At 41.8% G+C, this 15,914-nt stretch overlaps 1 protein-coding gene across 1 annotated transcript in view; it reads right to left on the bottom strand.

The window, feature by feature from the left end:
* LY86 (lymphocyte antigen 86) overlaps positions 1-15,176 on the bottom strand; it is a 32,025-nt gene extending 16,849 nt beyond the window's left edge. Inside the window, exon 1 of the mRNA XM_087707503.1 lies at positions 14,993-15,176. Within this exon, the coding sequence (XP_087563629.1) occupies positions 14,993-15,116 (124 nt within the window). The 5' untranslated portion in view covers positions 15,117-15,176. The remainder of the gene's footprint in view (positions 1-14,992) is intronic.
* Between the last annotated feature and the right edge of the window lie 738 nt (positions 15,177-15,914).

The following is a 15,914-nucleotide window of genomic DNA, read 5'->3' on the forward strand; positions in this document are numbered from 1 at the left end:
ACTTCAAGGATTTATTAACACACAGATTAGACCTTGGAAGCAATCCAGCTTGCCAAGCTAGCCACGAGAGTTCTCCAGCTCTAGTAAATATGTTAGATATGTAAATACCTTAGAGTTTTGCTGTTTTCATGCTTTTAAATTTCCACGAGAATCTCTGTCTTTGACATTATAACATCAGTGGAACAGAAGTTGCCTCCAGAAGTTGTGAATGCCCCAACACTGGAAGTCTTTAAGAAGATGTTGGAGAGCCATTTGTCTGGAATGGTATAGGGTTTCCTGCCTGGGCAGGGGGTTGGACTAGAAGACCTCCAAGGTCCCTTCCAACTCTGCTATTGTATTGTATTGTATAACTAACCTTGATATTCCTCTCCTTAGCAACCCTCAGTTATAAAACTAGAATGTGTTAGTCTTTATGCATTAAGGAATTGCCCATTCTTCCTTTACATTCTATATTAGCTGGTTACCCAAGTAAGTTTTTTCAAGTAGTGGAAATCCTACGCCGTGAATATGTGATGTTTCCATGATTACCACACAATAGCCCCCCCCCCCAGCCATCATATTGAAATCACAAATGAAACTTTTCATTTTCCTTTCCCCCTCCTCTCTTATTCCCATGCCATTCCAGGTTCAATATTTTTGGACAGTTAGTTGATAATTTTCTAACCAATTATCGATTTAAATGATTTTTGGGAAAACAATCTCCAGTAGATTAATTGCATATGTTTCCAGACATTGATCTGGTTGAGTTTACATAGTTTGGTGTATTGTGGGGTGGGGGTGTCCCCCATTACTTTGCAGAATACATCAATGCTTGTGACCTTTCCCCAATTCCATTCCTGGGAATAGTTAAATAATGGCATTATTTTAGCTCCTGTTTCTCTAGGTTCATGCTATAGTAGAGCAGAATTGGGAATGAAACACAATAGATTATTCTTAGCATTTCCATGGTGCTTTCTGTCTCCAAAGACCTAAATAAGATACCCTCTAATTAATTCTAACCACAGTCCTGGTGTGGAAATGATTATGAACATTTTTTTTTTAAAAAAAGAATCACAGCTAAAATGTTTTCTCACCAGCTAGGGAGATAAATTACCTCCAATGTTCCCTAAATTTATCATAGTGATCACTCATATCCTGCACTTTTAAATTTTAGAACTGGAAGCACATTTCACTCACTCAAGACAAGAATCCTATCATTGGACAGGGTGAAATAGTGGAATTAGTTTTATGTTATTTACATTATGACTGATCTAGGCCCTTTAAACTAGACTGCTTCCTTCTTGAACCTTTAAATCCCTGTGGGAAGTTATCATCCAGCCCTCTCCCAGAAAAATAAAATATCCTAGGAAATATTGAAAAGGCAGAATATTTCTCTGGATATGAAAAGAAAGAAACATGTTTTAAAAGACAGAATAGCTGCCTGTAGCTTCTTGCCCACTGTTAATGGGCTATTAAGGCCAAGCTAGTCCACTTTACATAATAAAGGCTTCTCCACTTCAGCCCCAAGGGGATGGGAGTAAAGGCATGATAATATTGGCCCTTTACTCAACTGACCACATGGCATCTGAGAACTCAACTAAACCTGGATTCAAAACACAGCCCAGAGAGTTGCCCCTGCATGGCCCCGTGGGAGTCTGACAACCAATCAGAATACATTTCTGACACAGGAACAGGAAACAGAGAGGTGGGACTAAACAGGTTATAAAAAGCCTAGCAAGCCCCTCCCTCAGCCCTTCTCTTCTTCTCCACCAACATTGAAGCATGTGATCACCTTTTCTGTTCAGGGCTCAAGCCACGTGGTCCTGTCCACCATTAAAACCATCTTTCCAAGCAGCCTCCATGTCTCCAGTGTCTTTTTCCCCACTTGGAGCCGAACCCAGAAGGACATTTCTTTCATCATCCCAATAACTACTCTATAACAGTAGCTCTGAATACCAATGAGGTGGAAAGAAAAAAGATAGGGGAAGGGGAAAAAACATACTTTTTCTGGAAAGACAGTATATATGCTTACAGGAAATCATTTTATTTATTGGTTACAGTAAAATTTAAATCCTAATAGGCCAATACTACTGTTGAAAATAACGCTGAAACTTAAAAAAAAATAAGAAGTGAAAACCCATGGGGATTGTTTGCTATAATAGAGACAGCTTTGTTCAAAATCAAAGCCAGAAAAAAAAGATACTCAAATAACAAGAAGCCAGCAAACTTTAATGCAAAGCTATTTTATATTTAAATTAGATTAAATTAAATTGGCTCCTGAGACCAAAACTCTCAAGTGTTGATCCAATTCTGGATATCAATAAATGAACAAAATACGCTCCCCCGAGATATTACTTCCTAGCAGCTCTGACTTCTGTTTTCTGTTCCTCCCTCTTTGTATTCCAACTTAAAAAGACATTATTTCTCATTCTGGTTAGTTTAACATGCAACAGGTACTTGTGTATTTGTGTACACTGGTTGAGAACAGTAGAAGGCAGAATCTGATCACCAATCCTTTGACTTTCTAAATGGAAAGGAGAAGGCACATACACATTTGTCTTTTTGCCTCAAGGATCAAGTGGTGTGGGCAGGGTATCCATGGCTAGAGTGGCCCAGGGATGACCTGGGAGAACCTATGCAGAGATGGTTAGAACAACATGTACAAAAACATACTTAAGTCTGGGAAACAAAACATTAGGAAGAAACTAGAGGTGGTATTCAGCAGGTTCTGACCAGTTCTGGAGAACTGGTAGCAGAAATTTTGAGTAGTTTGGAGAACTTGGTAAATACCACCTCTGACTGGCCAAGCCCCCATCTATTCTCTGCCTCCCGAGTCCCAGATGATTGGGAGGAAATGGGGATTTTGCAGTAACCTTCCCCTGCCACGCCCACCAAGCCACGCCCACAGAACAGTGGTGAGATTCAGATAATTTAACAACCAGTTCTCTGCCCTAATGACCATCTGGGTAGGTGGGGCTTGGTGGTCATGTGACTGGGTTGGCGTGGCTAACTCAATGTCACTCACTTCAATGGGCGCTTCACCTTAGCTGTTACAATGTACTAAGGGTTAACCAGGGAGGCAGTTTCTGTAAGCAGGGCAATAAAGATGAGGCTAGAAACAACACCAGAATGTTTCCTTCCTGCCTTCCTTACCATTTTTGAACTTAGAAGCTTATGGATAGACTTCTTCTTGCTGCCATGATGTCGATTTCTGGAAATAGCACTGGGTAGATACTTCACGTTAAATGACAAGGGTTTAATCTAAGACCTGGCCTCTGAGAAAGACAAATCTGAAATATACCAGCTCCCTTGTTTGTTTGTTTTTCCTGGTCAGTGTCACTGTAGTTAATGAACCTGGATTCTATGACCCTTTGCACATACCAATTATGGTTTGGTTTGGTTTGGTGTTTTTTTTTTAGACATCTCTGTGACCTGACCTGCCAAAAGGAAGATGAATCTGAATTGAAAATGCTCCTCCCCAAAACGAGAGCAGGGAGATTAACATGATAAACACAAGCAAATGTTCTGAGAAATCTCCAATAATTCTACCTTGTCAATCTAGGATTACTCCAGTTTATGTTCTAGAAACCACACTTTTAAAAAGGGCAAGCCCAGGACAAAAATAAACAAACTGATTAACTGAAGGAATAATTAGTGATTATAATTAATGATCTGTAAAATAAGCTACCTCCTCTGAAACATTAATTGATCCCTCTGCGCCTAAACTATACCCACATAAGGAAACATACAAATGTACTTCGTTCCTGTCCCTCCAGAGGAAACAGCAAAAGTAAGAAAAAAAAACTATCAGTGTGGAGATAGGAAAAGAAAAAAAGAATTATGAAACTTGGTAGGACAGGACAGGAAGAACAAAATGGGTGGAAGTGAAGAGGAAAGAAGAATTGAAAAGAGGAAAGAAAAATAAGAGAGAGAGAGAGAGAAACCTATAAAAGGGATAAAATCCTCCTGCAAAATAGCATTTCCAGAGTGAGAAGTAAGATTCAGTCTAGTTTCCAAAGGCATCCATCATGCCATTATTTGTATTTCTTGGCAACTTCCTCAATGTAAAAGCAATTATGTAAGAGAAATAATGTTGCAATGAATCTCCTTCTGATAAAGGTTCATTTGTTTTATTTATACAGCCATAGCACTTGGACTTATATGTCATTTCACAGTGCTTTACAGCCCCCTCGAAGTGGTTTATAGAGCCACCATATTGCCTCCAATATAGTTCCCCATTTCACCGACATGATCCCAGACCTAGAACAGAGGTCTTCAAACTTGGCAACTTTAAGACTTGTGGACTTCAACCTCCAGAACTCAAGTTGCCAAGTTTGGACACCACTGGTTTAAAGTCTGAGCAGTGGCCTAGTAAAATGAGGACAGAGGGAAACTGGATTGGGAATATGTGTTCAGCTCTCTTGCAGCCCTGAGGCTCACCAGTCATTATGGGGGAAACCACAGAAGCTCTGATAATATTCACCTTTTTAAACAGAAAATCAGTTTCCACTGAACTGTCATATGGAGTGGTGTGTATGGTAAACAACCCGGAGGGAGAGAGGGGGAGAGGGAGGGAGCTCTGTGAGCACAGAATGGTCAAAGATTTGCATATAGGTAATTGTTCTGACCCCCTTCGTCCCACACCAACACACACTCCGAGCCAAAGATAAGTTACGGCATTTAATTAACAGACAGACAGGTCCTTGGCAGCAAACCGGCACAGACAAGCTTGGGCAGCAATCCAGCACAGATAAGCCGTGGCAGCAATCCAGCCTGCCAAGCTCACAATAATGTTCTCCAACATTCGTTAATGCGTTGACTTATGCAAAAGGGGCATGTGCACAAGCAGTCCTTTTATAGTCTTGAGAGGAGCCTAATTACCACCAGATGAGTTCAATTATCTCCTGTAACTGCGTAACTGTTCTTTACGCCTATTAGCCTTCCGTTGCCGGGCATCCAGGACCAACTCCCTTGTCTCCTCCCCACTGTGCCAATGCATGACATCAGGATCACACTCCCTTGTCTCCTCCCCACTGGTCCAAGGCTCAGGTGCCTCCTGGTGGCCAACCAGCCTCTCTGCACCCTGCTCGGAGTCGGAACCCTGTCCAGGGTCCTCCACATCCTCCAGAGCCGACTCATAGGGCCCCTCGCTGTCGGAGTCTGGTGGCAGCTCCAATGGCTCCTGCTGGGCCACAACAGGTAATCAATTCTTGACTAAATGGTATCCCTTGTTATGATGCATAAGTGTAAAGCATCCATTCTGCACTAGAAGTGAGATGAAGGAGGTGGACTCTTTTGACCTAAGGTGTTGGAAGGGGATACTTAGTGTTCCTTGGGCAGCCACCAATATCAACCATATCAAGCCACAATGTAAACTAGAAATGAGGAACGTGAAGCCAAAAATTAATACTTCAGACACATCATAAGAGTTGATGCATCCAAAGACAGAAGGAGGCTGACAGTGTATTAAGGTGGCAGGCTGAACCAAAGTAGGCCTGAAGCCTGAACCAAACTAGGGTTTCATAATATTAAGCTTTAACTGTTCATATAGAAATTGCAAGGTTTGCTTTTAGGACATAATGCGGTTAGACACAAGTTAGAAGGAAGTCTGTACATGAAATATGCTGAGGCGAAGCATCTATTTCAGCCCATCTGCTTGCTTGACTGTTAATTTGTTTGGTAGACATATATTGTTAGTTCCTCAAAATACGAGCTATGCATGTCCGTTAGCTGACCCATGTATTATGACATCCTGTAAGACATACTTTCTGTAACTCAAGGGCAAATCTTGAGGGGTGTTTCCAAAACTAACAGATGGCTTGGGCCATAAACTATATAAGGAAGTTCCTGACTTTCACTCGGGGTTCAGGCCATTTATTCTTTGCCTTGAACCTGCGCAAACAAACTTTTCCTTCTCTAAAGAGCTGGCTTTTGTGTCTCATCATTTCCTACAACAGTATCATCAAGATAGAAAGAGTCCTGAAGGCCATCAAAATTCACCTGCAAGAACTCCATAATATGGCAACAGATAGGACAGCTTGAAGAACCTTTATCCAGAAGCAGCAGATGTTTGCTATGACACAACAGTACATAACTACAGCTATCTCTAAAGGGGTTTTGAATAGTCTGCCAAATTCAACACACCTTCAAACAGTGGACTATTTTCTGACAATCCTTCAGAGAGAAGCATGTTCTCTATTAAAAAAATATGTGTTTACTAGCAATGGCAATAGCACTTAGACTTATATACCGTTTCAAAGAGCTTCACAGCCCACTCTAAGTGGTTTACAGAGTCAGTATATTGCCCCCAACAGTCTGGCTCCTCATTTTACCAACCTCAGAAGGATAGAATCAACTTTGAGCCTGATGAGATTCGAACTACCAAATTGCAGCCAGTCGGCAGTCAGCAGAAGTAAGCCTGCAGTACTGCATTCTAACCACCTGCGTCACCACGGCTCTTACTAAAGTAGTCCCCTAATAATGTTTTTTGATTTTTGATTATTTTATTATTACTTTCATTATAATCCCAAAATATTGGAAGCCTCCTTTGCTGTATTAGAAGCCCTCCTGCTCATTCTATTAAGTGGGACTCTGGACTTCTACCCACAATCTTACCTTAAGAATATAAAGGGGGGGTGGTGGTGTTAAAAGCACAATGACTATAATGTATACTTTTCTGTTATATTGATTTTTTTTCTAAAAAGGAGGAGAAAAATTAAATATGTACCGTATATTGAAAAGGAATTATAAACACCATCAATATAAAAATGGATCTTGCTCAGAAGCTGAAATACACCAAGTAAATGAGATGAAGAGTGAGAAGTAGAGGAGAGAGGTTAAGGGAAGGAGAGAGGGATAGAAGAGAGGGCAAGGGGGGGAAGAGGAGGAGAGAAATGAGGAGTTGTAAGGGGAGGGAGGAGAAGGAGAGAGGAAGGGGAAGTAGAGAAGAGAAGGAAGACAGAGGGAAGAAAGGAGGTAGGGAGGGGGAGGAGAGAGGGAGAAGGAGAGAGGAAGGGGAAGTAGAGAAGAGAAGGAAGACAGAGGGAAGAAAGGAGGTAGGGAGGGGAAGGAGAGAGGGAGAAGGAGAGAGGAAGGGGAAGTAGAGAAGAGAAGGACAGAGGGAAGAAAGGAGGTAGGGAGGGGAAGGAGAGAGGGAGAAGGAGAGAGGAAGGGGAAGTAGAGAAGAGAAGGACAGAGGGAAGAAAGGAGGTAGGGAGGGGCAGGAGAGAGGGAGAAGAAAGTGAGGAATAAAACACAAATAGGGTGTATGGAGAGCAGAAGAACCAATAATTGGTTTTGAGGAGTTGTGGGTAAGATGAATTGATGTAAACATTTAATAATACAATATGATGTTGATTAAGTAATAGCATAGATTGGATTATATGTTATGAAAATGAAAAAAGTAATAAAAAAGAGAATACAAGTTTTGAACCAAATTCTGTTTTGCGAGATGAAAATATGAGTTGTGGGTTAGGAGTATCCCCCCACCCCCCTAGAGATAGCATTTCTGCTCCACATTTATCAGGTTGCCTTTTCTGCAACAGATGCAGAACGCAAGACTTACTACCTGTATGGAGGAAAAACTAGCGCTGGAAAAAGGGAAAGTACTTTTGACTCTCCGCTGATATTTTTTGCTCTGAATGGGATGCTCCATCAGCCACTCAGCTTCAAAAGTATAGGGTTTATTTTTTTTAATATCTGCTTAATTCAGGAATGAGCAATCTATGTTTGCAGCAGCTGTGACTACGATGGCTGAAGCCTCAACTTCCCACTGTTCTGGGTGAGAAATAGTGTGAATGCCACCATCCTAGTCACTTGAAGGGTCTTTCTATAACCAGCCAATTTTTATTGTGCCAAAATAACACAACAGGAACAGGCCAGCTTTAAATCTCCTCAATGATTAACTGGATGAAGCTAGAAAAAAAAAACGCTGTAAGTGACGGGAAGGAAATTGCTTAAGGCATGAAAATTATAGTAGAAGCTCTGAAATTTTTCACATTCTCCTTGAAAAAGCAATTTCTCAACCAATTCAACTCCTTTCACTGGCGGATGTTCATAGCTACTCTGCAGCTCTCAACTCCCTTCCAACGGTGGTCCTTGGCCACCAAAAAAACATCACCCAAACATGTGTTAACACAAGACTGGACAGCCACAATTTTTTTCCTGGAAGATCATTTTGAAATAGGTATGAAATGTGATGCTGATAGTTTGTCGTCTGTCGTCTGTAACCATCTGTATCTGCTGCTCTGCGGAACTGTTGAGATTGCAGCATCTGTGCCATTTGGGAATTTGAGGGCTTGTAATTCTTAAAAAAATGGAAGATTAGGGAAGCCTAGTGCCAGCCTCTGTTTTGCTGCTTGCTCTTCGGCTGCCATTGAAACGGGGAGGCAGGGCATGGTATTTGGGAGGGGGAAATAATCTGTACAGGAGGACTGTTAATTGGGAGTTGTTCTCACCATCTACTGCACAAGTGGAAAGGAGAGGAGTTTTCCGCCAAGGCCAACTGTCCGGCATACCAACCTGATGATGATTTTTGAAGATGTCTCCCACCTGACAGCTGGGGAGACATTGGATTGGACTATGGACTGGGGTTACCAAGGGGAGGGGAATGGGTCATGTGTGACATCTAATGCTTCGCGCGCTTTTGCTCAGATCCAGCTTTGCTTAGCTTCTATTTACTTATAACCAGTAAAAGTACTCTTAATTCTGCAAAATGGAGTTGAGTGGTTTCTTTCTTGGTTATTAAGTGATGCAGACTCGACACCAAAGCTTCTAGGTTTTGTTTTTTTAATTATCTTTTTGACAAGTTGTACTGACTATCACTTTTTTGCAAATGGACCTGTTTCTGTTCTTATGGTGAATAAGCTGAGTTTTGAAGTGGTATAATTTTAGGTGTTTGACTAAGAAAACCCCAAACACTTTTTATTATGATTTTAATTAAAATGGTTTTCTATATTTTATTTTATTAGTGCTAGTCACCTTGACTATTGCTGTCTGGTTGAACCATCAAGTATAAACTCAGTGTATCAATAGTGTCTCATTTAGATAATTTACAGTTATGTTGATAATGCCCATTGATTAAAAGAACAACGGACATTACCAAATAAATTGAAGGCTACTTTAAAGTAGCCGAGGTGGCGCAGTGGTTAGAGTGCAGCACTGCAGGCTACTTCAGCTGACTGCAGTTCTGCAGTTCGGCTGTTCAAATCTCACCGGCTCAGGGTTGACTCAGCCTTCCATCCTTCCAAGGTGGGTAAAATGAGGACCCGGATTGTTGTTGGGGGCAATATGCTGACTCTGTAAACCGCTTAGAGAGGGCTGAAAGGCCTATGAAGCGGTATATAAGTCTAACTGCTATTGCTATTGCTAAAGTCAGTTTGTGCATTTTATGTACTGTATTTAGTACCCAATCTGTAGAATTAAAAAATAATAATTTTAAAAAAACTTAGCCCATTGCAATATGTTTACATACAAGAAACGCTGAGTCTCAAAGTTAAACTTATTATATTGGGCAAATCTCCACCTTTCTGAAGACAGGCTCTGGCTGGTAACACTTTTTAAAAACATGTACAGTTTGATCAGTGGTGAGATTCAAATAATTTAACAACCGGTTCTCTGCCATAATGACCAGCTGGGTAAGCATAGCTCGGTGATCATGTGACAATGTGGCTGTGGCCAACTCAGGGGCGCTTCGCCTTAGCTGTTACAATGGTAATAAGGGTTAACCGGAGAGGCAGTTTCTGTAAGCAGGGCAATAAAGATGAGGCTAGAAACAACACCAGAATCTTTCCTTCCTGCCTTCCTAACAGGATTAGCCCTGTAAAGTGGGAAAAAGAATAAAAGAAGATTTCTTCCAACAACCGGTTCTCCGAACTGCTTAGAAAGTTACGAACCGGTTCTCCCGAATAGGTGCGAACCGGCTGAATCCCATCACTGAGCTTGATCTTAACTATGTTTACTGAGAAATAATCCCATGAATTTCAGTGATACTTGTTTCCAAGTTGGTGAACATAAGATTGCATTCACTTGAATTAGATGACATGTCAGCTAAACACAAAACTGTTGATATGTAGAAGCCTGACTTCCAGTTCTTCTCTTTATTTGGGGCATGCGAATGAGGGAATAATGCAAAAAGAATAGCTGCCAACAACTCTAGTTGAAGGACAGAAGCAATCTGGAATTTAAGGAGAAACTTTTTAACAGTGAGAACAATTAATCAGTGGAACAGCTTGCCTTCAGGAGTTGGTGGTACTTCATCACCGGAGATTTTTAAAGAAAATACTGGACAATCACTTGTCTGAAATGTCTCCTGCTTGAGCAAGGCACTGGGCCAGAAGACCTTCAAGGTTCCTTCCAGATTTCTATTCTTATTCCTATTCCTATTCCTATTCCTATTCCTATTCCTATTCCTATTCCTATTCCTATTCCTATTCCTATTCCTATTCCTATTCCTATTCCTATTCCTATTCCTATTCCTATTCCTATTCCTACTCTACTCTACTCTATTCCCATTCCATTCTCCTATTCTGCTCAGTTCTATTCTGTTCTATTCATTTCTATTTCTATTCATTCTATTTCTATTCCATTCCATTCCTATTCCTATTCTTATTCTTATTCTTATTCCTATTCCTATTCCTATTCCTATTCCTATTCCTATTCCTATTCCTATTCCTACTCTACTCTACTCTATTCCCATTCCATTCTCTACTCTATTCCCATTCCATTCTCCTATTCTGCTCAGTTCTATTCTGTTCTATTCATTTCTATTTCTATTCATTCTATTTCTATTCATTCTATTTCTATTCCATTCCATTCCTATTCCTATTCCTATTCCTATTCCTATTCCTATTCCTATTCCTATTCCTATTCCTATTCCTATTCCTATTCCTATTCCTACTCTACTCTACTCTATTCCCATTCCATTCTCCTATTCTGCTCAGTTCTATTTTGTTCTATTCATTTCTATTTCTATTCATTCTATTTCTATTCCATTCCATTCCTATTCCTATTCCTATTCCTATTCCTATTCCTATTCCTATTCCTATTCCTATTCCTATTCCTATTCCTATTCCTAATTCCTATTCTGTTCTATTCTATTCCTTGTAAATGAACCAATGGATTGTGTGTATGCCTACTGGGTGAACAGGGTGAATTTGTTATAGGGAAAAAAAACCAGTAATATGCACATAGGTGTTACTGCCATTATCTGTTCTTTCTCAGCAATACAGCAGCCTACATGAAACCAAGGTTCGATTTCTTCAGGAGAAGTGGCTCCTATTTTGAGTTGGGTCCATGGCTTAGGAATAAAGCAGCTGGATTGCATGTAGAATGTCGGTTCCTGAGGGGGCTCAGAAATGGATGGCAGGTACATATTGATACACAGACAGATGGAGCAGGCAGCATTTTAACTAAAACGAAGCCATCGTTTGACTCACAGAAATCAGCCTTCCTTATTTTGCCTCCTGAATGATAAACTGCCCTGTGAGTACTACAGGAGATCTACTTATAATAATGGACTTCGTCTCCTAGGAACTGACGAGTAAAAGATTTCATTCCAAATATTTATTTACTCCTTGGGTCCCTCACTGTTGTTGTTTTGTTTTTTTGTTTTCAAATTTCCGCGAAGGTACATAAAGCGGTGCCTGTGCTCCAGGGAAGGAGGCAAACTCACAGAGAGCCGCTTTTTGTATTTGGATGAATTTGGGGAAAAAAACACAAAAACACTTGGGCTTTCCGCGTGTTCGCTGATCGCTTTTCATAACACGTGCCCCATATGAATGAGATGTCTGTGAATCTCATTCCCTTCATCCCCTCGGCATCAGGGCAGCAGTCGAGGCGCAGAGCCAGCCAAGCTGGGAAAGCTTTGGAAGGAAGCACTGCCAAGCTGATTCGTTTTCATTCATTTCAAAGGGGCATGCTACTTTTCTCTGCCAGCAGATTATAAAAACCAACTGTCTACGGGAAGTGCTGCCAGTCTCAGAAGCTCACTGCGTGGGGGTGGGGGAGCTGGTGACCCACCTTTGACAACATGGTTCCTTCCTGAGTTACACATTAAAACCTGATTCAGGCTGACGGAAAAAGGGAAAGGGGAGAAAATAATCAGGTTCGCACAACTTGAGGAAAGGTCTCCACTGCCTTGTTTATTACGCAGGTAGGGACAGAAGAATATGGTGGAGGAGACGGAAAAATCAGGCTCCTCACCACTCCAAGTGGGGCGGGTGTGATGGTTAGTGTAAGATAAATCTGAATATTTGGGGTGGGTTTTGGTTCGCGTAAGATGGAATCTGCATCAAAGTTCCATTCGCCACATCAGAGTGCTATCTTCTCTATTAAAATAGCAATAGCAATAGCAGTTAGACTTATATACTGCTTTATAGGGCTTTCAGCCCTCTCTAAGCGGTTTACAGAGTCAGCATATCGCCCCCAACAACAATCCGGGTCCTCATTTTACCCACCTCGGAAGGATGGAAGGCTCAGTCAACCTTGAACCGGTGAGATTTGAACCGCTGAACTGCAGATAGCAGTCAGCTGAAGTGGCCTGCAGTACTGCAGTACCCTAACCACTGTGCCACCTCGGCTCAGGGAAAGGGGAGAAAATAATCAGGTTCGCACGACTTGAGGAAAGGCCTCCACTGCCTTGTTTATTACGCAGGTAGGGACAGAAGAAGATGGTGGAGGAGACGGAAAAATCAGGCTCCTCACCACTCCAAGTGGGGTGGGTGTGTGATGGTTAGTGTAAGATAAATCTGAATATTTGGGGTGGGTTTTGGTTCTCGTAAGATGAAATCTGCATCAAAGTTCCATTTGTCAGATCAGATTTCTATCTTCTCTATTAAAATAGCAATAGCAATAGCAGTTAGACTTATATACTGCTTCATAGGGCTTTCAGCCCTCTCTAAGCAATTTACAGAGTCAGCATATCGCCCCCAACAATCCGGGTCCTCATTTTACCCACCTCGGAAGGATGGAAGGCTGAGTCAACCTTGAACCGGTGAGATTTGAACAGCCGAACTGCAGAACTGTAGTCAGCTGAAGTAGCCTGCAGTACTGCACCCTAACCACTGCACCACCTCGGCTCAGGGAAAGGGGAGAAAATAATCAGGTTTGCATGGCTTGAGGAAAGGCCTCCACTGCCTTGTTTATTATGCAGGTAGGGACAGAAGAAGATGGTGGAGGAGATGGAAAAATCAGGCTCCTCACCACTCCAAGTGGGGTGGGTGTCATGGTTAGTGTAAGATAAATCTGAATATTTGGGGTGGGTTTTGGTTTGCGTAAGATGGAATCTGCATCAAAGTTCCATTCGCCAGATCAGAGTTCTATCTTCTCTATTAAAATAGCAATAGCAATAGCAGTTAGACTTATATACCGCTTCATAGGGCTTTCAGCCCTCTCTAAGCAGTTTAGAGAATCAGCATATCGCCCGCAACAATCCAGGTCCTCCTTTTACCCACCTCGGAAGGATGGAAGGCTGACTCAACCTTGAGCTGGTGAGATTTGAACAGCCGAACTGCAGATAGCAGTCAGCTGAAGTGGCCTGCAGTACTGCAGTACCCTAACCACTGTGCCACCTCGGCTCAGGGAAAGGGGAGAAAATAATCAGGTTTGCATGGCTTGAGGAAAGGCCTCCACTGCCTTGTTTATTACGCAGGTAGGGACAGAAGAAGATGGTGGAGGAGACGGAAAAATCAGGCTCCTCACCACTCCAAGTGGGGTGGGTGTCATGGTTAGTGTAAGATAAATCTGAATATTTGGGGTGGGTTTTGGTTCGCGTAAGATGGAATCTGCATCAAAGTTCCATTTGCCAGATCAGAGTTCTATCTTCTCTATTAAAATAGCAATAGCAATAGCAATAGCAATAGCAATAGGAGTTAGACTTATATACCGCTTCATAGGGCTTTCAGCCCTCTCTAAGCGGTTTACAGAGTCAGCATATTGCCCCCAACAACAATCCGGGTCCTCATTTTACCCACCTCGGAAGGATGGAAGGCTGAGTCAACCTTGAACCAGTGAGATTTGAACCGCTGAACTGCAGATAGCAGTCAGCTGAAGTGGCCTGCAGTACTGCACCCTGCGCCACCTCGGCTCAGGGAAAGGGGAGAAAATAATCAGGTTTGCATGGCTTGAGGAAAGGCCTCCACTGCCTTGTTTATTACGCAGGTAGGGACAGAAGAAGATGGTGGAGGAGATGGAAAAATCAGGCTTCTCACCACTCCAAGTGGGGTGTGTGTGTGATGGTTAGTGTAAGATAAATCTGAATATTTGGGGTGGGTTTTGGTTCGCGTAAGATGGAATCTGCATCAAAGTTCCATTCGCCAGATCAGAGTTCTATCTTCTCTATTAAAAATACTTCAAGTGTTACTTGAAATGTTAGACTGGGAGAATATATAGCAATAGCAATAGCAATACAGTTAGACTTATATACCGCTTCATAGGGCTTTCAGCCCTCTCTAAGCAGTTTACAGAATCAGCATATTGCCCCCAACAACAATCCAGGTCCTCATTTTACCCACCTCGGAAAAATGGAAGGCTGAGCCAACCCTGAGCCGGTGAGATTTGAACAGCCGAACTGCAGAACTGCAGTCAGCTGAAGTAGCCTGCAGTGCTGCACTCTAACCACTGCGCCACCTCGGTGCTACTTGAAATGTTAGACTGGGAGAATATATGATGTTAAAATGAGCAGGTTTGTCACACATATAATAAGTTATTCTCTACTACCATTATACACAATAGCAATAGCACTTAGACTTCTATACAGCTTCTTCACAGTGCTTTACAAGCGGGTTTCCAGAGTCAGCACATTTCCTCCAACAATCTGGGCCCTCATAATCACGTTTTATTAATATTTTCTTACTCCGGTGGAAATAAGCTAAGAGAACTGCCCAAACCGGTCTTCATTGAGACCTGAAGTATCTAATACGTCTAGCAAACAGTCTATTTGCACAACCTATTTGCACTAGCTGCTAGCACAACGCAAGGTCATCGTAAGAAGTTAAACAGAAGTATGAGCTCTCACCACAGCTTCTGTAGTTCACTTCCAAATTATCGTTCTTGCAGATTATGTGTGTAGGCCATCTGGTGATGCTGGCGTTGACGTAAATCAATGAAAGGAGGACAGGAACAACCTTGAATGCTTTCATGATCTCTGTGGAGGAGAGTCGGAGTAATAATGGTGCCTTTCTTGACAACGGGGTTGAGAGTTAGCCGGCCCACTTCCTCTTTCTAATATAAATGCAGGAAAGCATTTAGTCATTTTCTGCATTCAGTTTCATTCTGGTTTCTGCTAAGAGTGGAGAATCCATAATGGGATCCCCACCAACGCTTCAAGTCCACGTTTAGATAGAAGGAAAAACTCTTTTTCAAGCTTTTAATGTATTCATGCTAGTTTTGATCATTAAAAAAAAAACATTAAATCAAGGCTTCCAGTGAAATGGTTTATGTCCTATCTAGCTTTCAATAATCATGGAAGATTCTTATCAGAGAAAAGTCTATATAGCTTTTCTTGTGGGATATTATAAGAGCCGAGGTGGCGCAGTGGTTAGGGTGCAGTACTGCAGGCTACTTCAGCTGACTGTTATCTGCAGTTCGGTGGTTCAAATCTCACCAGGCTCAAGGTTGACTCAGCCTTCCATCCTTCCGAGGTGGGTAAAATGAGCACCCAGACTGTTGGGGGCAATATGCTGACTTTGTAAACCGCTTAGAGAGGGCTGAAAGCCCTATGAAGCGGTATATAAGTCTAACTGCTATTGCTATATTATAAAGAATGGAATATGACCAAGCAAAATGAATAATAAAAGGATTCAAGAAAAGACACAGGATGGAAGCAGGCATTAGTATGGTATCATCATACTAATGATGTGCCGTAAGTCTTGCCTTCATTTCCACACCAATGGACCTTTTTTAAGAATTGTAATTTTATTAAAAGTTACAATACTAAA

The sequence above is a fragment of the Thamnophis sirtalis genome, unplaced genomic scaffold (assembly GCF_051295495.1).
Source record: "Thamnophis sirtalis isolate CommonGarterSnake01/CBP01778 unplaced genomic scaffold, rThaSir2_p1.2 scaffold_2, whole genome shotgun sequence".
Lineage (NCBI taxonomy): Eukaryota > Metazoa > Chordata > Lepidosauria > Squamata > Natricidae > Thamnophis > Thamnophis sirtalis.